Source organism: Perca flavescens, chromosome 20 (assembly GCF_004354835.1).
Source record: "Perca flavescens isolate YP-PL-M2 chromosome 20, PFLA_1.0, whole genome shotgun sequence".
Taxonomy (NCBI): domain Eukaryota; kingdom Metazoa; phylum Chordata; class Actinopteri; order Perciformes; family Percidae; genus Perca; species Perca flavescens.
Window position 1 is genome coordinate 25788659 of NC_041350.1, and position 22962 is coordinate 25811620.

General features: G+C 39.2%; 1 protein-coding gene across 1 annotated transcript; it reads right to left on the minus strand.

The window, feature by feature from the left end:
- Window positions 1–6742: 6742 nt before the first annotated feature.
- Window positions 6743–22691, minus strand: LOC114547187 (papilin-like). The gene is made up of 6 exons (XM_028566425.1): window positions 22622–22691; window positions 15155–15209; window positions 14774–14920; window positions 12975–13102; window positions 8291–8397; window positions 6743–6984 (listed from the first exon to the last, which is right to left on the minus strand). Exons 1-6 carry the CDS (start codon window positions 22662–22664, stop codon window positions 6934–6936), a joined length of 531 nt encoding a protein of 176 aa, XP_028422226.1. The 5' UTR covers window positions 22665–22691; the 3' UTR covers window positions 6743–6933.
- Window positions 22692–22962: the final 271 nt, after the last annotated feature.

Sequence of the window (22962 nt, forward strand, 5' to 3'; positions counted from 1 at the left end):
ATGTTAGTATCCTAAGGTAAATGTACTTAAAAGGAATAAAAGTAAAAGCACAACTAATTAACCCTAACCCAATGCAGAAAAATCCTCACAGTAAAAGTCCTGCCTTTCAGATGGACCTGTTGGCCTGTATATTGTTGGCTTGATTTCAGTTTATATTAAAACATTGTATTTTATAAACTACATGTGTTTTGGGTGCAAAAATCTTAATTTGTAAAGTAACTAAAGCTGTCAGATGAATGTAGTGGAGTAAAAAAAGTACAATATTTCTCTCTGAAATGTAGCGGAGTAGAAGTAGAAAGTGGCATGAAAAGACAAGTAAAGTACAAAGACCTCAAATTTGTACTTAAGTAAAGTACTTGAGTAAATATACTTGGGTTACATTCCACCAGTGCTGTAGTCTCATCATTTTCATGTGACCCACTATGTCCCGGGTTAGCCGTGCCCTGTGAGACCCTGGCTGATTGATGGAAACTGAATGAAGCAAGTATGGAGCGCTAACAGGGCCCATAGTTAAAAAGGGGCATTTGGGGTTTATTTATTTATTCAGGTTTTTTTGTTTTTCTTTTTGGATTGCAACCCACATGCAAGGTTGGCCGAGGGACAAAAACTGAGAGAAAGGCCCAGTTTGCAGTCCATGCATTTATTTATTCCAAGGATTGTAACAGCAATCTGCAGTCATATTTTACAGTGCAAAGCCCGGCCCAAGAAAATAAATGAACTGAAGAGGAGAAAAAAAAAAATGTCCCAATAAAAAAACATGCAATAACTAAATGCAAAACTGAAAAGAAAAAAAAGAACTACGCCCTGTTAACAATGGGCAGCATGAAATCCAGCGTGCTCCTTTATCAGCTAGGGTCTTCTACCACACACACACACACACACACACACACACACACACACACACACACACACACACACACACACACACACACACACACACACACCGTCCAGATTTAAAGCTAACTTGGCCTTTTACTGAATACTTTTGTTCAAACAGTCCCTCATCAACAGAAGTGGAAGAGAGACTCACATCTTTTACTGAAGAAAAAAGTAGCAATAGCACAGTTTAGAAAGTTAGTAAAAGTCAGGCATGTACAGCTAGGGAATACAAAAGTATTAGCATAAAAAACAAAAACATACTTTATAGTACCAAAAGTAAAAACCACACTCTGCAGAATGGCCCGTTTCAAAATAATGTAAACTGTTGGATTATAATTATTTATGCATTAATGTGTTCATTACTTTATTGTTGCAGCTGCTAAATGCATACAACTTCATTTGAATTACTTTATATACACCGCTAGCATATGAATACCTCTTATCTTAATCTACAATAATGCAACATAATTTATTTTCAGGTAATTTTTTGTATTAATCTGAATCTGCAAAGCATCAAATAAATGTAGTGCAGAAGAAAGTACAATAGTTGCCTCTGAGTTGTAGTGAAGTATAAAGTATCAGAAAATGATATTTAAGCACAGTATTGGAACAAATGTGCTTACACTCCACCACTCAGACTATGAATAGATCTACTTTATCAGTTAAGACCCCAGCGGGATTCTATTGACTTCAACGACACAAACATAACTATAAACACTTTCTATTTTCTCTGTGTGTTTCCTTAAAAACACGTATGTGTTTGCTGGTGTCACATAAACAGGAAACAATGTGTGTGAGACCGCAACAGAAACGAAGGAGGGGGGGAGGAGAGAGAGAGAGAGAGAGAGAGAGAGAGAGAGAGAGAGAGAGAGAGAGAGAGAGAGAGAGAGAGAGAGAGAGAGAGAGAGAGAGAGAGAGAGAGAGAGAGAGAGATTTCTACTATGTGCAGTACAAAATACTACACATTTGTTTGTTTACGGACCATATTATTGGAAGTAAAACCAGTGCACAATATGCAAGCTGAGACACGGTAACACACCGCTCTCTTCTAAAATCAGACATTTTCATATGGGAGTTCTGTATGGAGCAGGACTTGTGCACTTTGTCCTCCAGCTGCACTGAGCTGAAACATCAGACCAGTCTTAATGCAAAGTCAGACCAGCAAACAACCTGCTGCCTCCAGTTTAGATCAGGGCTCTCATGAAAACCTGTCCACCAATATTCAACAACTAGACCGAACAAGAAGACCCAGCTTCCTACAAAAAAAACAGCAATGTTTAAAGATTCCAGTTTCACCTTAACGCCATCATCACCACATAATTTATAATTTTATACATACACAATACATACAATTTATACATAATTACATCCACAAACAAAACAGATTTATTTTATAGGCCTATGGAAAGCTAATATGCATATTCTTTCCATTAAGAGAATTTTCTTTAAACTGCCTGAAACCTTTGTAAGAAACGGGTTTGTGAAAAAGGCAAAACAGCCAAACTACAACTGATCAGGGTTATCAAATCCTCATCAGAAACGAGGGATTTTCCAGAAAAACAAAACAAGATATTCACAAACTAGGAAGAGTCAAGTTTATCCAAACAAAAACTCTCTTTAAAACCGCCATCATCGCATTTCCATCTACAGAAAAATACACAATATGAAGAAGTCACGTCACCTGCGAACACTGTAATGTATATTTGTATGTCTTCATGATGATGATGACACAAGTTATTTTAAGTAGTACTTTGTGTTTTTTCCATCTGTATTTATATTTTTCATTCCGTGTACTTACTTTTTCAATATTATTTACATAATGGTCACTTCAATGTCTTTTATATTATGGTTAATTATTTTTGCTATGTTATTTAATTACATATTAGTCAATCCAATTTCCCACTTTACATTCATTCAGTACTTTTTGCACATTGTCTGTTGTCTGACCGTTTGTGTGTTGGTTTGTTTTTATTGTGGAAAAACTGCTGCTGTAACAAGTGAATTTCCCCATTGTGGAATAAATAAAATATCTAAATCAAACAATCTTTATACCTCTTCCTTGCACTGCTGTGACATGTGAAAGTAAAGTCTTACCTTCTCTTCTCTTGTCTCTAAACTAATCAAAGCTAATGTTGGACAATAATCCTCTGAAGGAGACATTTTAACCGATATAAATCCCTCTTAAATGATGGCCTGAAACCTTTGAAAGTAAGTAGTTCATGTAATCAAGAGTGGAACACATAGCACCTGTGCTTAGGCCTGGCTCGTCAGCAGCCCAATTAGTGCTGCTGAGAAATCACCTGGCACACCTGGGGCACGTTCAATCTCAACACGGTGTGCACCGTTCTGCTATGGTTTGTGCAACGGCTTTGAGATAGGGTTTCTCTCCTTTGGCGGGTGTGTCTCTCGTTTAGGCTGTGTCACAGGTGATACCCAATCAGCAGAGACCATAGACTGTAAATATTATTTAATATTAGTTCATATTAACAGTCTATAACTTTGTACAGCACTTTGTTCAGCCTAGGTTGGTTTTAAATGTGCTCCATAAATAAATTGACTTGACTAATATTAACAGTCTAAGGCAGAAGCGTGTCTGCAAACTCGTAATAAAAAGGCAGAGCGCTTTCAGTTTAAACATGTTGCTACGGTTTGTCAGGGCAGAGACTTGCAAGAAACAAACGACCAGAGTAATACTATAAAAAATACTATAATTCAATGGCAATATATGAAGGGATGTCATGTAATCCAACAGATATCATTAATGCATTTGCAATAGTCAGTTAGTAGCAGTGGTGGAAGAAGTATTCAGATAATCTACTCAGCAAGTCAGTTACTTAAGTAAAAGTACTAAAGCACTTCTTTTGTCTTTTTCTCTCATCTAATCCCCAGTTTTATCTCATGTTCATCAATTTGTTTCTCTTATCTCCCAATTACTCTTCTCTCCTTTCATCTCATCCCTTTCTTTACATCTTTTTCTCCTTGATGTATCTTCTCTTCTCTCTTCTCTGATCTCATCCCTCTGCATTTTCTCCCCTAATCTCATCCTGCATTGGAAATGTTACTTCAGTAAAAGTGTGTAAGTATCGTCAGGAAAATGTACTTAAAGTATTAAAAGTAAAAGTGCAGAAAAATCCTCCCAATTTAGAAACTAGAAAAGGTCCAAACAGTTCTGTCAACCAGCTAAGTGTTTAATGGTCTAATCATTTCAGCTGGACCTGTAGGTCTATACATTGTTGGGTACTTTAATTTATAATAAAACATCAGATTTTATAACCTACATGTGTTTTGGGTGCAAAACTCTTCATTTGTAAATTAACTAAAACTATCAGATGAATGTAGTGGAGTAAAAAGAACAATATTTCTCTCTGAAATGTAGCAGCGTAGAAGTAGAGTGTGGCATGAAAAGAAAAGACTCAAGTCAAGTACAAGTAGCCTACCTCAAATGTGTACTTAAGTACAGTAATTTTAGTAAATGTACTAAGTTACATTCCACCCCTGGTTACTAGATAGACAGAAAAAGTCCAGTATCAAGCTGCTGAACGAGCAGAGCGCCCCCCAGTGGTACAAACTGGAACACCAAGTCCCACAGTGATTCAAACCACCAGGAGCTTTTATCAAAATATTACTTTTATTATCAAATAATTACATAAAAATAAACCAAACAAAGATAAAATACAACGCTTGAAATATTGATTTTTAAAAAAAGAGCAGTGGTCAAAACAGTACAGCAGATGGAATCATTTCAGTGGATTTACATGTTAAATCCTTTCAATGACCTGAAAGTAAAATCATCCTCTAGAAAACAGAGAACATGTAGAGTCGGTCCAAAGAGTAAATAAGTTATTTAAAAGACGTGGCAGAGGAAGAACGACAAAGAAACTTTGACTTTTGCTTCATCACATTCAAGGTCTACATACTGTAGTACGTATTATTTGTAGGCCCCTGTTTAATGTTTCCATATTCAGTGTTTAATGCAGCAGTGTACAAACAGACTGCCACAGAGTTAACTGCATCCACAGTAATCTGTCCTTTTTAAAATTTCAGTCTTGAATTGGGATTAGGGCTGCTCAATTATAAAAAAAAAAAAAAAATCATAATCACGATTATTTTTGGTCAATATTGAAATCTCGACTATTAAACACGATTACTCGTTGACTTTTGGAAAGATGTTATGCAATTACTTAACTTACAAAACAGCGAAACAGTTCAACAAATCAACAGGGAGAACACCTTGAACTATGACATTCCCTTCTGTTTTTTTTTCATTTAGAACACAAGAGTTTACTTGCAAAATGTAATGTGCAAATTAATCTTTTTTTTCCCCCCTATTACACTGTTTTTGTGACCGTAATTATCGCAATTACAATTCGACTTATTGCACAGCCCCTATTGTCATTGTGCACAACCTGGTCAGATAGGAGTGTTCGGAGTCCTTTTGGCAAAAGTTCAGTGTTTAAAATTGTTTGTCCAAACATGTTTAAATGCAGTCCTCCAAAAACAGCTTTAACATTTCAAACACTCTTCCTATTGTTTAAAATTAGCTGTGTTTGTTGTTCTTATCAGGTCTGCAGCCTTGCAAACTGTTGGCTGGTTGGTTTGTGTACAGAAACCATAGCAATGCACAGAGCTGACCATAACCATGTGGTAAAACCCAGATTGAGAAGCATATTGCGAATGCGCTGTATACATGTCCAAAGAATGCCTCTAAAACCTGAATAATACTGGAATATCCCACGTCTTAATCTGAAAATGCTTGGGAAAAGGCCTTATTTGGAATATCCAACCAGAATATTCTGTTTACGTGACCTGTATCAAATTCGGAATATTCTCATATTCTGAATAATAGTGGAATATTGGTGTGCATGTGAACGTACTGAGTGCCACACTGTTACACTTTGTTTCTTCTTGTTTGTTCACCTGCATGGCACAAAACTGAGTTGTTGTTTTTACGTTGTATTGTTTGAGAAAGATTTGTTTTTTGTTCAACATCCTAAAAAACATCGGGCTCATCAGTCTGGTTCCACAGCTCTAAATGTTTCGCCCATATCTCACATTTTCTTTCAGTGATTCAAATAGTAGAAGTCAGAAGTCCAAATTTAGTTTCCAAGCTTAGTGCCGCTGATGTCAAAATAAGAGTTGAAACCATTCGTTCTAATAAACCAGAAGCTAAAACTAATTCTTATGTAGACGTTGAAGCTCAAAAGCAACCTCTTTCTGATTGTGTATCACACTCACGGAGAAAAACAAGGAGAATCTGGTGAATCTGGTTCAAGCAATGATTCTTTTTTCAAATGGGTACTACGTTGCAAATGCGCCAAGGATGCACCGAACCCAGGACTCTGGTTCGGACGAATATTGGGCTTGTTGACAGGGTTCGGTTTCTGCCGAACCTTAGAATTTATTTATTTTTTTACACCAAACCGAACCCTATGCTTGCACTACGCGCGCTACGTTGGTCGACGTAATGACGGCGCCGTTGATTACGGGAAGGCGTTTACGTAGGTGGAGCCTTCAACACAGTAAGCTGTGAGAAAGTGAAAATGGAACTCGTTTGGCAGTACTTTCAGTCAAAAGAAGGCCATTCAAGTCAAACTACATGTTCAATTTACAATGCCGATTTGTCTCGTGGTGGCGAGGACCCTAAACAACACAAAACATCGCTGCCGTTTCATTTGGTATGAAACATCCGAAAGAATACGAGTTGTGTATGAAGGAATCTCCAGACAGCAGCCAAAATGCAGCAACTTCAGGTACGGCAAAGGAAGGACAGTTTACTTCATTAATGTGTTTACTGTGTTCATGGACTGAGGGTGGGAGTAGGATTCGGTATTTGGTTTCAGATTCGGCAGAATCTTAACCAGTGGATTCGGTATTTGGCTGAACCCCAAAAATCTGGATTCGGTGCATCCCTAGTGAACGTCATCCTCACCTTGTTGTATGTCTTTAGTGACTCTAACTTCGGCCGTGGCACTCACAGAGTAGATGCCAGTGTAAGCGTTGCAGGTGTACGTGCCCTCGTCTGAAGGCTTTACGTTATTCAGGATCAGGCTGCCGTCAGAGGACATCAGGATGGTACGACCGTCTGGACGCACTGGGACGCCATTCCTGGAGTCAAAGAGGAGACAGACAGTTAAGGCAGACAGCCAGGAGACAGCCAGGAGACAGCCAGGAGACAGCCAGTTAAGGCAGACAGCCAGGAGACAGACAGTTAAGGCAGGCAGACAGCCAGGAGACAGCCAGTTAAGGCAGGCAGACAGCCAGGAGACAGCCAGTTAAGGCAGACAGCCAGGAGACAGCCAGTTAAGGCAGACAGCCAGGAGACAGCCAAGGTTTCAGGTCCTTATTTTTTTACAAAACTCAACTCAGGAAAAGGACTGCTTCTTCTTCATGTTTCTGTACATAAGGAAATCCAGTCTAGTTTCTTTTTCTTATAAATGATTTGAACTCCACAGCAGATGACAGAACTTATTGCAAGTTTGAGCTTGTGTGTTTCTAACTGGATTTATGAGTTGTGAACTTTGTGATCATGTTTTTGAAAACAAATTCCGTTAAAAACTCACCTGAATATCTTTTAAATTAAAAAAACCTTTTCATTTACTAATGTCCTTCCCTGCTGACAGGGAAAAAGCGCTTTGACCACATTACCCCAGTACTATCGTCTCTCCACTGGTTGCCTGTCGCTCTCAGAATCCATTTTAAGATTTTATTATTTGTTTTTAAATCTTTAAATGGATTGGCACCTTCTTATCTAGCTGATATGTTGATTTTACATACCCCAGTCAGAGCACTTAGGTCAAATGACCAGCTTCTTTTGGACTGTCCTAGATCCAGACTGAAAACCAGAGGGGACAGAGCTTTTTCAGTTGCAGGTCCTAAGCTCTGGAATCCTCTTCCCCTCAATATTAAAGCAGCTAGCTCTATCGAGTCTTTTAAATCACTTTTAAAAACTCATCTTTTCGAAATGGCTTTTAACACAAGCTGAGCTGTGACATTGTGAATATTGTTTGTAATCATGTTTACATATGTTTTAATTATTATTGTTTCTGGGATATTATGTTTTCAGTGGGTTTTTACTTCTTTTTGGCTAATTAGTTTGCTTTTTATAATGTTTACCGGTATCTAGTATCTGTACAGCACTTTGGGGCAGTAGTGACTGCTTGTAAATGTGCTCTATAAATAAACTTGAACTTGACCTTCATTAATTTGTGTTAGTTTGTATCACTTTTACAACTGTTAGATATCTGACTTTGAAACCAAACTCCAAAAGTGCAGTTCCTTCCTGTCAGCATCGAGGATAAATAGGATCAAAATTGAGCTTTATATATATTTTTTTTAAAGTGGACACTAACCCTGTTCTCCTGGGTGAAAGTCCTGTGTAATGTTTACCCCCCCACCCCCAAACAATGATTACCTGGACCAGCCGATGTTGACGTTGTCTCCTGACACCACACGGGAGCACAGCTGTGCTGCCTTTAGACACCTGGATGTTATTGGGAGCTGTGGTGATCTTCAGGTCGGCTGGATAAGAAAACCACAACAAAATCATTAGTTTTTCAGCCTAAAAGTCCTTACACCCTCATAAACCCACACTGAATTATTCTGGATGCCCCCCCCACTGTCTAGTCTCATGCCACTTACATACACTGACCTCTGCTGGAGCTTAAGTGAAATTACAACATCGATAGATTCACAGAAATAATCATCTCTTTACAAAAACAAATATCACTCTTTAAAGTGCAATAATATCAAAATGATAAATCATGTTTTAATCTATATAGATATGTAATGGTTTTCTTTTAACTCCAGAAATCCACCATCATACTAATGTAATATGGTGAATCATAAACCCTCTTTGGCTGTAACTGAATATTTAAATGACTTTAAAGTCAAAACATGAATCATCATACACATAGGGATAACTGTTCAACTTATTATACATTTTAAATACAGACCAGACACGTAACTGCCTCTGTATAATTCTAGGGAGAACTCACCTTTAAGTTTTAAACAACTTACTCCTCTTCTCTTAACATTAACAATCATTTATAGCCTGTCACGATACCTTAAAAACCCAAAATAAAACAGTACCAGGGAGTGAGGACACCAGCACCCAGAATCACACTTACAGCCCCAATACACACCTGTTAACTGGCTGAAAATTACATAAAAATTCCATAACCAACTCTTCACAGCTTCAATACACCACATGCACTTTGGGAGGAAACATTTGTTATTTTTACCGAGTACCAACCTGGAAAACAGAATCACAGTGTCAGTGAGTGAAGGAGCGAACCTCCATCTTTGTCCAAGGGGGTAAGCTTCGCTTCAGAACTTGAACCTCCGATGGCGCCATTTTGTTGCTACAAAAGGTATTACCTCCTGTTAGCATTCCACTGACCGCCATTTTTTTTTACGTCACTTGACTGCGAATAACTTTACATCTGAAGCGTTTAAAGACTATTTGTCCATTGTTTAATTCAAAAGAAACACGACAATGTATAAAAGGCTCCATTACCTTGTACCTCACGTTATGGCTCCGTAGCAGACGTTTTTGTAAAAATAAGCTAACGATTGTGTCATAACCAAGTGACTTACTGTCGCACAGTAAAGGAATTACCGTATAGTACAGGAGAAGCTCGCAGGCAGTTTCGACTTACATTAGCTGTTTAGGTTGAATTACTAATGTTAACTAACATGTTAGTTAGCAATAATTAGCCTATACTCTCCGTCTCTGTAAGATTGGGAATGATTGAGATTTCTCTTGGCACAGCTACCAGAAGACTTTCAACTTTCAGACACGTTGCTCACGTCACATTTATGTTGTCTCTGTCAGTTGGAGGCTGCGCAGTAAAGCAAGAGATCACCGGAAAAGTGCTTCTAATATCCTTCACTGGTCTCCGTCAAGAGCAATGGGGTCTATTGGTCCATTATATATATATATATATATATATATATATATATATATATATATATATATATGTCAATGTCTTCGTCTCCAAATTAGAGAAGAGGGAGATGCCTGTCACCTTGGCACCGTGGTGCAGTGATACCCGCACTTTGGTTCCGCTTTCTTTGCTTACCCCCACGTTAATGTTGTCTTACACAATAAAAGTTGAAATTCTACTCAACGCCGTTTGTGTTATCACATTAGGGTGTATCACACCAACAAAGTACTCATGATCATTCTCATACAAAATACTTGAAAGCAATACTTGAGTAAAAGCACAAGTATCTAACCAGAAAATTTGATTTGAATTTGATTTGAAAACTTGGTTAGATACTTGAGTAAAAGTCTTAAAGTATCTGATATTTACTGTACTTAAGTCTTTAAAGTATTTCCTTTTTTTTGTTCAAAGAAGTTTTTCTTGGCATTGTATGCCTTTAAATGTGACAGGACAGCTTTGACATGAAAGAGGAGAGAGAGGGGGAATGACCTGCAGCAAAGGGCAGCAGCTCAGAATCGAACCCGCAGCCGCTGTGTTGAGGACTGAGCCTCTACGTATGGACGAGCGAACTACCAGGTGAGCTACCCAAGCGCAAGTAATTTTCTGATATTAAATGTACTTATTAGAAGTAAAAGTAAAAAAACTTTGATTATGAACTTTATTGTGGGTTCCTTATAGTAAAGCTACTACTAAAATACTTTCAGGGCCCTATCTTGCACCCAGCGCAATTGCCTTTGTACACGCACGTATCATTCCTATTTTGCACCCGACGCACAGCAGACTTTTCCCTCCACAGACGCACGTCGGTAAAATAGGGAATGTATTTGCGCTCCCTGGGGCGGTTCAGCGAAAAGAGGAGGCGTGTTCCGGCGCAAACGTTATTGGTGCTATTTTGCAGTTTCAGAAAACAAATCTGCCACTGACCAGGAAAAACCTGGTCTAAAGTCTGTAGCGCGTTATTCAGATGCTATTTTAGGGGCGAATGCTTGGCCATAATGTAGCGTGTGCACAATGCGTATACACTTCTCTCATCTAAACGGTTGCAAACCATACATAATTACAAGGAAAAATATTACTGAAAATGCACTTCAGGTGTTTGGATCAGTCAGGAGGCACTTTACAGTACAGTCCTCAAAAAGTCGCAGCATTCTTTGTGGCTTGTTGTGATTTACACAAAATGTCCATGAATCATGGATGTGTTGATGACATAAATGAGGAAATATTAGAGGACTTAAGGAGACGTGATGTTGAACTACGGCGGGATCTGGTCCGGGAGTAATGTGCGATGTGCTCCTGATGGAGCGGGTGGATGGAGATGGAGTGGGGGGAAGAGGAAGGGGCACAACAGGTGCAGGTGGTGCATTTGGAGGCCCACGCTCCTAGCCTCGTGAGACCGTCCTGATCTCGCGAGCTCCAGTTTTCCACTCGCAGATCAGTCTGGCATCTTGAGATAGAGAAAATTTTGAGCCGTTAGCCAAACGACCGGGCCAATCAGCGTTGGTTTTGAGGTGGGTTAGGTGGTGATAGACAGATGGTTTATCCAATCAGCTAACCAGTATTTTCAGACAGCGGTCCGGGAACCTGAAATGGTGTCTTTTATTCCTAAATTCTCGTTACACAAACGGCAAATATCCTTTACCGACATGTTGCCTGCTTGCTGAGCTAACGAGCTATGCTTTGCCTGCAGCAGCAGGGGCGGGCTTGTGGTTGTATTTTCATACGCTTCGTGGATCTGATTGGTTGATTTGGCCCGTCTATCACCAACATATAGGTGGCGATAGACAGATTGTTCATCCAATCAGCTAACCAGTATTTTCACCCCTTTCCAAAAGTTCTCCAACGGAAAGTTCCCAGATGGATATGCCGAGCAAATGCGAAGCAATCCATCTGGCGGAGTCAGGTTACCACGCTCCATGGCTGCAGCAATCCTCTCCAGACTTGAGGAGATGCGCCCGAGACGCCGCATCAACATCGCCACCCTGGCCAAGACGGGCATTTATTACTTTGCCGCATCCCGGACAGCTCCCGCTGGCGTGCGCCAGGCAAATCCGCCGTCATAATTGCAATCCGCCATGCAACAAGCCCGCCTGCTCTTAAAGGGAATGTGAGATGACGCTTTGATTGGTTTATTGCACGTTACGCCCAAACCACACCTAGCTACTTCAGACCAACCCATTTTAGATTTGGGTCGGGCGCAAGACTCATTTATCCCGCCGGTATAATAGCAACAGTGCTCGAGATCTGCCCACAAAGCTACTTGCGTTTTGCGTTTCATACTTGCGTTTCAGATCGTTAAAATAGGAGCCTCAGGTTTTTACACCTTCTTAAAGCTACAGTGCGTAGTTTCTGTCTCCCCCATGAAGAATTCTAAGTAATCCCCCTCGCCCCCCCGCATTAATGTTTTTTGTGAGGAAAAATCTTTCACTCCAACGTACGAAAACATTTCTTGCAAATACGGCCACGGGTGTGTGATCGTCTGTTACGTTGGCAGCAGGTACTTCCATTATTATTACTCCTCCTCTTTTGCTTGGTATCAGAATCCGAAACGGATTAATGGTCAAGTAAGAGGCACTAAGAAGGAATTTGCATCACATCACCATCTGGAATGGAGCGCGCATAAACTTGCAATCTAGGAGCAATGATTTGCCAAACCTGCTTTTTTGCAGTCTTACTAATTTCCTCTGAATTTATTTTGTAGTAACGGAGATGCTTAAGGACAATGTATCGGAGTAAAAGTATACATTTTATTTAGGATGGATAGATAGATAGATAGATAGATAGATAGATAGATAGATAGATAGATAGATAGATAGATAGATAGATAGATACTTTATTAATCCTGAAGGAAATTTAAGAAAAAGTGTTGCGGACTAGCAATAGCCATATCCATGGGATATAAAGATATCTACGTGATGCGTATAAAAGATAAAAAGTTATAAAAGACTAAAAAAAACACGTAACAGACGGAGCTACTGAAAAAGGCTGCCACTCTCGTCGGCACCTGCACATGAGAAGAAAGTAAAGGACAGATACGTGATAATCCAACTTAAGCCCAGTAACAAAGTATTAGTACTTCTTTACATTACAACTCTGCTCATGGTCCAAACGGCATGTTATGTGTTCAGCTTGATGGCAAATGATGGAATTGACCTTGGACTCTGAGCTGCAGCTGTCTCTGCTCCAGCTGCTGCTGAGTGGAGGCGGTACAGGTGTACACGCCAGAGTCTGCAGACTTCACGGAGCCAATGGTCAGAGTGCCGTCTGAATGTTGGCAATACCTGCAACACGGCAGAGAATCAACCTGAGATGCATGTGACTTTGAGGGCTTTAATTTCTCCCTCTAATTCCCGTAAGCGCTTACTTGCCTGTTTTTTCAGGTAAGAGGAGTGTTGTATCAAGCGACCTCTTAAGCAGGCTTTAAATGCGTCCCACTCTAAGCCAAAATCCCATCTGTGTCCACCCCACTTTCAAATTGTGAAAGTTTTTGACTATATAAAATTATTCTCTCAAGTCTTGGCTATCGGCCCCTATATAAAGAATGAAGAAATTAAAACCTCTTTTTCTTATACATAGTTTAGTAGTGTACTTTCTGGCAGATTTTATCATTATGACCAACTTAATTACTTCCTGGATTTTGTATCATCATAGTCCCTAAATGTATGTAGAAATGCAGGAAATGGGATTCAAATAGAAAACATTTTTCTGGCAGAGGACCCCCCCAGACCCCGACCGCCGCTTCTCAAACCAAAGTTACACCCTTGGAGTCAACACACCTGTTCACACTGCTGACCAGAACAGGAAGGGTCATCTCCACAGTTTAGCACTAGGCTGCACAATATATATATTATTATATATATTATATATATTATGTTTAAATCGCCATAGCAATATCAATGGGCGCAATAAACACACCGTGAAAGACTGCGACAGATCGCGAAATACACTCTTAGATGTGTTTGTGTTAGCTGAAAGAAAATATCAGCAGAAAACTACACTTTAAAATGTAACTGTCATTATGTTTTGGTGGAGCCTTTTATATTCAATTCAATGTTTAGAAAATGTATTTCCTTTCATTTGTTTTAAATTCAACAAAGCAATATCTTGTAATTTATACCAGGGGTGATTCTAGGATCAGAGCTTTAGGGGGGGGCTCTAATGAGTGTGACACAGATACAGTGCATTGCAAAAGTGTTAGACTCAGCCAAAGGCGGGAGTCTGGCACAACCATCTCCGATTGGCCAAAACTAAAGTTTCTGTTAACCCTTTCCTTGACTGGGTTACAGGTGCATAGCATTAGCGACAGACACACAGGATATTTAACCTTTTTTAAGCCCTTTGAACCTGTAATTGTTTGTCCTCTGTCACTGACAGACAAGTTCGCAAACTCTTACTTGAAACACTAAAATTGACAAAAAATGATGATTTGATATGATATTTATGGGGGCTTGAGCCATGATTTATACTGAAAGCAGCAGAACTGCAGAGCTGAGTACATTTTAATATCTGTTTATTTGTCGCAAGTAATATCGTTATCGCGATATTCAACAATGTTATCACATATTTTCCTCATATCGTGCTGCCCTGATTAGCACAATATGTCTGCATGTACAGTTATGCAGCATTGAGTGTATTCAGATCCTTTACTTAGTAAGAAAAAGTAGCAATAATACACTCTGAAAATAGGCCTGCTTCATTACAAGTAAAAGTCCTGCATTCAAAACCTTGCTTAAGTCAAATTACAAAAGTATTATCAGCTAAATGTACTTAGAATAAGAATATGTTACAACTTAATTGTAATTTTTCTGGTTACATTTATTTGCCTAATTGAACATCTTGTACATAAAAAAAATCCACTTTTTCTTTTCTCTGGACTTTGACAATTGCTTAGAAACACAATCAGATATTTATCAGATACTGTGCATACATTCGTCGAGCAGTGTGATGATTACCTGGAGTCACTGAGGGCGTGTCCATCTTTAGTCCACTGAATGTTGACAGACTGAAGCGCTGAGGAAGGGACGATGGTGCAGGACAGTCTGGCAGTTTGTCCCGCTCGCATTTCCAGCAAAGATGAGCTTGACCGCTCAATACTGAACCTAGGAGAAATAACAGTAACAGAAAGTCAGTGGCTGTTTGAGTTTGGTGTTTTGTGTCTATAATCTTCAATTTCTCTTGTTTGTGTGTGTGTGTGTGTGTATGTATATATATATATATATATATATATATATATATATATATATATATATATATATATATATATATATACACACACATATACATATATATATACACACACAAACAAGAGAAATCTATATTTCAGATGTTATTACCGAGGGAGAGGACCATCTCTGGGCAGTGAAGTTGGAACCAGCTGAGAGGATCCCTCTATGAGACACACACACACACACACACACACACACACACGGGTGAATGTTCCATAATTGTCATAATTCACTTACACAATGTCACAATAACCAATCATGTTTAAAGGCAAGGCAAGGCAAGGCAGCTTTATTTGTATAGCACATTTCAGCAACAAGGCAATTCAAAGTGCTTTACATGAGACATGAAACATTAAAAACAGTTAGAAAACAATTAAAAACAATTTCAAAGCATTAAAACAATTAACAATTTAAGATCATTAAAAGACAAGAATGAAATGTACAGTGCAGTATAAGAATTTTAAAGAAAGAGCAGTTAAAAATAGGTTATTTAAAGAAAGGCAACATTAAAAAGATATGTCTTCAGCCTGGATTTAAAAGAACTGAGAGTTGCAGCGGACCTGCAGTTTTCTGGGAGTTTGTTCCAGATATGTGGAGCATAAAAACTGAACGCTGCTTCCCCCTGTTTAGTTCTGACTCTGGGGACAACAAGTAGACCTGTCCCAGACGACCTGAGAGGTCTGGGGGGGGTCATAATGTAGTAGCAGATCAGAAATGTATTTTGGCCCTAAACCATTTAGTGATTTGTAAACCAGCAAAAGTATTTTGAAATCAATTCTTTGAGGTACTGGAAGCCAGTGTAAAGACTTCAGTACTGGAGTGATGTGATCCACTTTCTTGGTTTTAGTGAGGACTCGAGCAGCAGCGTTCTGAATTAGCTGCAGCTGTCTGATTTTTTAGGGAGACCTGTAAAGACACCGTTACAGTAGTCAAGTCTACTGAAGATAAAAGCATGGACAAGTTTTTCCAAATCCTGCTGAGACATAAGTCCTTTAACCCTTGATATATTTTTAAGGTGATAATAGGCTGATTTTGTAATTGTCTTAATGTGACTTTTAAAATTCAGGTCTGAGTCCATGACTACACCAAGATTTCTGGCTTTGTCTGTTGTTTTTAACATTGTCGTTTGAAGGTGAGTGCAGACCTTTGATCGTTCCTCTTTTGCTCCAAAAACAACCACCTCAGTTTTTTCTTCATTTAATTTAAGAAAGTTATGGCACATCCAGTCGTTAATTTGTTCAATGCACATATTCAGTTGTTGTATTGGGCTATAATTCCCTGGCGATAAGGTAATGTAAATTTGTGTATCATCCGCATAACTATGGTAACTTATTTTGTTGTTTTCCATAATCTGAGCCAGTGGAAGCATGTAGATGTTGAACAGAAGAGGCCCCAGAACTGAGCCTTGGGGAACTCCGCATGTCATATTTGTATGCTCAGATGTATAATTACCTATAGACACAAAGTAGTCCCTATTCTTTAAATAGGATTCAAACCACTTTAGTACTGAGCCAGAAAGACCAACCCAGTTTTCCAATCGGTCAAGCAATATGTTGTGGTCGACCGTATCAAATGCAGCACTGAGATCAAGTAATACTAAGACTGAAATTTTGCCACTATCGGTGTTTAAGTGGATGTCATTAAAGACTTTGATAAGAGCCGTCTCAGTGCTGTGGTGTGGTCGAAAACCTGACTGGAAGGCATCAAAACGGTTGTTTAGTGATAAGAAAAGGTTGAGTTGTTGAAAAACCGCTTTTTCTATGATTTTGCTTAAAAATGGAAGGTTTGATATCGGCCTGTAGTTGCTCATTAGTGACGTGTCTAGATTGTTCTTTTTTAGGAGTGGCTTGATGACTGCAGTTTTTAGGGCCTGTGGAAAGATACCTGAGAGCAGAGATGTATTTACAATATTTACAAGATCAGAAGCCAAACAATTCGAAACACTTTTGAAAACACCCGTTGGTAGAATATCAAGGCAACAGGAGGAGGTTTTCAGATGTTGTATAATGTCCTCCAGGTTGTTATGGCTGATCGCATGAAATTGTGTCATATTTGATTTTGTTTTGTGTGAACACTGTGACAACACATATCCTGTACTTGATATGGAAGCACTGACTGTTTGTCTAATTTTCTGAATTTTGTCTGTGAAGAAGGAGGCAAAGTCATTGCAAGCCTTGGTAGACAACAGTTCAGATGCTACTGGTACTGAAGGGTTTGTTAATCTATCGACAGTAGTAAACAAAGCACGTGAATTATTATGGTTTCTGGCGATAATGTCAGAGAAAAAGGACCGCCTTGCATTCCTTAGTTCCAAATTATAAATGCGAAGTCTCTCTTTATAGATGTTATAATGGACCTGGAGATTAGATTTTCGCCAACTACGTTCAGCTTTTCGACACTCTTTTTTCTGTTCTCACCACTATAAAATTTCTCCATGGAGATCTTTTCTTACCAGAGACAGCTTTGACCTTAGTGGGAGCAATAGCATCAATAACATTCGTAATTTTACAGTTGAAGTTATCTACAAGCTCATTGACTGAGACCCTTGAGAGGGTGGGTGTAGAGGAGAAAAGATGAATGAAAGATTCACTGGTGTTTTCAGTGATATAACGTTTTCTGATTAACTTTGTTTGAACACTTTTGGGCACCGAGATAGTGCCGTTAAAGAAAACACAGGAATGATCAGAGAGAGCAACATCAGTCACCACAACCTTGGAAATGTTTAGACCCTTGGAGATAATCAAGTCCAGAGTGTGCCCCTTATTGTGCGTGGGCTGTCTCACATGCTGAGTCAGTCCATAGCGCTCAAAAACACAGCATAGTTCTTTAGTTCCTCGGTCCTGGGGTTTGTCAACATGAATGTTAAAATCACCAGCAATAATTACACGGTCAAAGTTAATACAGATTATAGACAGCAGTTCATTAAAATCATCAAAGAAGTTTGCACAGTATTTAGGTGGCCGGTAGATATTTATAAGTATAGCTTGAGGGGAGGATCTTAGCTGAAGAGCCACATATTCAAAAGAAGCAAAATTTCCATAAGATAATTGCGTACATTGGAATGAGTCAAACAAAATGGCGACTCCACCTCCTTTCTTATTCACTCTATTCTCACTCATACAACTGAAGTTAGGGGGTGCTGACTCAATGAGAACAGCAGCACTGTTATTATGGTCCAACCAGGTTTCAGTTAAAAACATAAAATCAAGATTGTGCTTAATAATAAAATCATTGATTAAAAATGATTTTCCTACCAAGGACCTGACGTTTAGTAGTGCTAGTGTTAGTGTGTTTTCATTTTTTGTGACTGACTGTGGCTGACGAGGAATGGATGTTAAGTTAGCAAAGTTTGCCGTTAAGTGCTTATTCGTTATTCTTTTTCTATTACGTATTACAACATAAATTGTGGAAGAATCTGATACGCAGGGCCCAGGCTTGTCTTGGAAAGAGTCATGAGTGTTACTAGGCATGCAGCCTGGACCCGGTCCATATCAGTTAACGGTTGCTGCATTTTGCAAACAAGCATCCTTATCAGTTTGGGGAAAATGAGTTAGCTGCCGCTCTTGAGGGGGCAGAGGTGCCTGGCGTTTTACTTTTGGCTGGGGGCAAACGATGGGACAAGGAAGGGGGGCATACTTGGTTCCAGCATTCACCAGCTGCTTCATCTGGTCAGTGAACTCCAACATGGGGATGGGGGAAAGAGGAGAGAGCAACTCATCCTCAGAGACGTCCTCAAAGGTGTCGTGGTTGTTAAAGGAGTTTGAGTAGTGTTGGACAGGTGAGAATGGGGATTGAGATTTCTCATCTCCGCTCTTTGGTCTCCTATGGAATGGGGAGGGCGATGAGTTCTCGTCGAGGTTGGTAAGGGGGTTTGAGGAGTGTTGGATAGGTGAACAGGGGAGTTGAGATTTTTTGTCTCCGCTCTGTAGTCTCCCATGGTCAAATCCTTGCTCAGGTGGGGGCTGTGGTGGATCACTGCCGCACTTTGTTGTGTCTTCCTCTTGTTTTGTTTGTGTTGATGTATCTTGTCTCGTGCCCTTGGCCAAGGGAGCAGATGGGTGGTGCAGAGAGTAAAGTAGGCTAGAGGTGAACAGCTTTACTCCTGACTTGTTAAGTAATAGTCCATCTGCTTTAAAAAGATGTCTGCGGTCCCAGAAAATGTTAAAATTGTCAATGAACTGCAGAGAATGGTCGGTACATGCAGATGAAAGCCATCTGTTCAGTGCCAGCAGTCTGCTGAATCTCTCAACTCCTCTTCTGACTGGCGGTATAGGGCCACTGATAAACACTTTCGCATCTATGGAGCTGACTGTGTTCAGCAGATCCATAAACTCACGTTTCAGCACTTCAGACTCTTGCTTTACAACATCATTTGACCCTATATGCAGTATAATGTTCTTAGTAGTTGGGTGTGCTGCTACGATATCTGGGATTCTTTGGGCCAAGTCAGACACCATGTCCTTGGGATAACAGAGTATTTTTGTGTTTTTACTGTTTTTGATATCTTGTACAGCAGAGTCACCCACAATCAGAGTTTGGGGCCCAGTCATTAGCTTTCTCTGTAGCTTTTTACTTTTAGAATTGTTCTCAGTCCTTACCCTGCTGTGTGACGATGAGACGTAATCCACGTCATGTCCAGGGTCCTGCAGCAGAGGAGCAAATCTGTTCTTCATCTGCACACTCAGTTGTTGGGGAGGCATTTTGTTGGTGGTTTTCCCTTTTGCAGTTGTCCACGGCTGTGTCCTACTAAGTACAGGGGTTGAAGAGGCACTCTGCCTGGAGGATAATGCAGGCCAGCCGGTCGTATCACAAATCTCAGGGCGCTGTGTCCTGCCCGTTAGTCGTCCTCCCATTTCCTAGGAAAATTATTTACTCTTAGGCTTTGCACCAAAAGAGTTCCAGGGAGGACTACCGCTTGTAGATTTATTATCCGTTCCACAGCCCTCCTGTTTCTTTGTGGTCTTGCTGGTGCTAGTTAGCCGTGTGTTAGCATGCTTTTGTCCATAGTTTTGGTTCAGTGGTAAAGTCATTTCCACACAATCCGTTCACTTCCACGTTTACTTCTAACCGGTAAATTTTGGTTTCCAGAACTGCAATCTTCTGAAGGAGTTTGTAGTAATCCTCTATGGAGAAAGGTGGCATCTTGCTGTTAATTAGCTTTAGCTACAGTCACTTTAGGACAGGCTTGAGCTATTGGTAGGCCACGCTCACGCAGAAAAAATGTTCAAATATGACAATAGCCTACTATGTCTAGAAAAAATGTATAGTCCAGTGATTTATAAGTATCCAAGATCCGCTGCTTATAGTTTCTCTCAGAGGAAAAGCAAGATTATCAGTAAAAATATGCAAGCAGAAGCAGGAGCAAGCAGTAGAGCGTCTGCACTGTAAGTGCAGACTGGCTTACGTTTTTAAGGTCAGTGTACTTGTACTGTAACCTGTACTATAAACTTTACTGTAACATGTACTATAACCTGTACTATAACCTGTAAAATAGCCTGTACTATAAACTGTACTGTAACCTGTACTGTAAAAACACCGGACTTTCACTCAGAAGACTCGGGTTCGCGCCCAGCGTGTGGCGTTGCGTTTCCCGGCTTTTGAGGCGTCCTTTCCTGGTTATTTTTCTCCTAAACCTCCGTGTTTTGTTTCCCCGTCTCCGGCGTGTGTTTCCCGGCTTTTGAAGCGTCCTTTCCCCGTTGTTTTTCTCCTAAACCCAACCTCCGCGATTCTGTTATTGTCACCCGCGGCCGTTTCGTTTACATGAGACGCTAAAGGAGACTTTTAACGTCAATAAGAACGAGAAAGGCTCCTGACCGCAGTCCTTATTTTACGAGTTGGGTGTGAGAATGTGTTGACCTGTACTATAACCTGTACCTGTACTGTAACTTGTACTGTAACCTGTACTTTACTGTAACCTGTACCATAAACTGTACTGAAACCTGTACTATAACCTATATTGTAACCTGTACTATAACCTGTACTATAACCTGAACTGTAACCTGTACCTGTACTGTAACCTGTACTATAAGCTTTACTATTACCTGTACCTGTACTATAAACTGTACTGTAACCTGTACTGTAACCTGTACCTGTACTATAACGTGTACAATAACGTGTACTATAACCTGTACCATAACCTGTACTGTAACCTGCACTAAAACCTGTATTATAACCTGTACCTGTACTATAACCTGTACTTTAACCTGTATTGTAACCTGTACTATAAACTGTACTGTAACCTGTACTATAACCTATACTGTAAACTGTACTCTAACCTGTACTCTAGCCTGCACTGTAACCTGTACGGTAACCTGTACTATAACCTGTACTCTAACCTGTACTCTAACCTGTACTCTAACCTGTAACTGTACTCTAACCTGTACTGTAAGCTGTACTATAACATGTACTGTAACTTGTACTGTAACCTGTACTATAACCTATACCTGTACTATAACATGTACTGTAACCTGTACTATAAGCTGTACCTGTACTGTAAAACATACTGTAACCTGTACTATAACCTGTGCTGTAACCTGTACTATAACCTGTATTATAACATTATCTGTACTATAACCTGTACTGTAAACTGTACTATAAGCTGTACCTCTACTGTAACCTGTACTGTAACCTAGATATAATCAAAATATGGACTTGGTGTATCAAAATATTAACTTGGTGTATCAAAATATTAACTTTGTATATCAAAATATGGACTTGGTGTATCAAAATATTAACTTGCTATATTAAAATATTAAAGTAGAATATAGAATATCTAAATATGGAATGGTGTATCAAAATATGGACGTGGTGTATCAAAATATTAAATTAGAATATAGAAAATCAAAATATGGACTTGGTGTATCAAAATATGAACTTGCTATATCAAAATCTTAAATTAGAATACACACTATCAAAATATGGACTTGGTGTATCAAAATATTAACTTGCTATATCAAAATATTAAAGTAGAATATAGAATATCTAAATATGGAATGGTTGTATCAAAATATGGACGTGGTGTATCAAAATATTAAATTGGAATATAGAATATCAAAATATGGCCTTGTATCAAAATATTAACTTGGTGTATCAAAATATTAACTTGGTATATGAAAATATTGATTTTGTGTATGAAAATATGAACTTGCTATATCAAAATATTAAATTAGAACATACCCTATCAAAATATGGACTTGGTATATTGTTGAGCTCAATCCTAGGAATGAGCCTCAAAGAACTACACTTCCCAATTTAAATAATCTTTAACTGAATTATCCACTTAAGACTGTTACATGAACTAAAGAAAAGATAATTTCATGAACTTCCAAATTCATTAACAAAGATTTAACGTTTAACAGAATTATAATATTTTTAACTTTTTACTATACTTTTGTATCTTATACTTTTACTTTCTCAAACTGAAACATTATTTTAGGACAAGCACATTTACCACAGAATCAATTAAGTCAATGCTGCAATGTGTTCCTTAACCAATTTACATAGCAGTTAATCATACCTCAAACATACTAAGCAGCATTTTAAACACCATGTGACAAAGTAAAACATTTCACTGACCATTGGCGTCTTTGGACTGAACATACGAGTGAACTTGGAGCATCTTCTCTCTGAAGTTTGTTTTTCTGAATGACTGAAAACCTCCATGTATTAACAGGTGATCAAATCAGTGATAATGACTGAGGTTTGCTGCTGCTTGTGCACTCTGGGAAGTGTAGTTCTTTGAGGCTCATTCCTAGAATTCAGCTCAACACCTCCCACTTGAGCTCCTGGTTTTTTCAAATCCAGAGAGGTCACACAAGCCCTTCACACCTCTGCTTGTTCTTCAATGGGAAGTAGAATGACAAGGCGTCTGACATCTCTATGGAGAATTGTGGCTGGGATTTTGGTTTTAAGCCTCT

Bases quoted from the DNA above. Each gene is read 5' to 3' on its own strand.
- LOC114547187 (XM_028566425.1), bottom strand. From the start codon at position 22,664: ATGCTCCAAGTTCACTCGTATGTTCAGTCCAAAGACGCCAATG. The intron at 14,921-15,154 runs GTAATAACATCT...TATTTCTCCTAG, and splicing joins AGAGATGGTCCTCTCCCTCG to GTTCAGTATTGAGCGGTCAA. The intron at 6,985-8,290 runs GTAATCATTGTT...CTTTGACTCCAG, and splicing joins GTCAACATCGGCTGGTCCAG to GAATGGCGTCCCAGTGCGTC.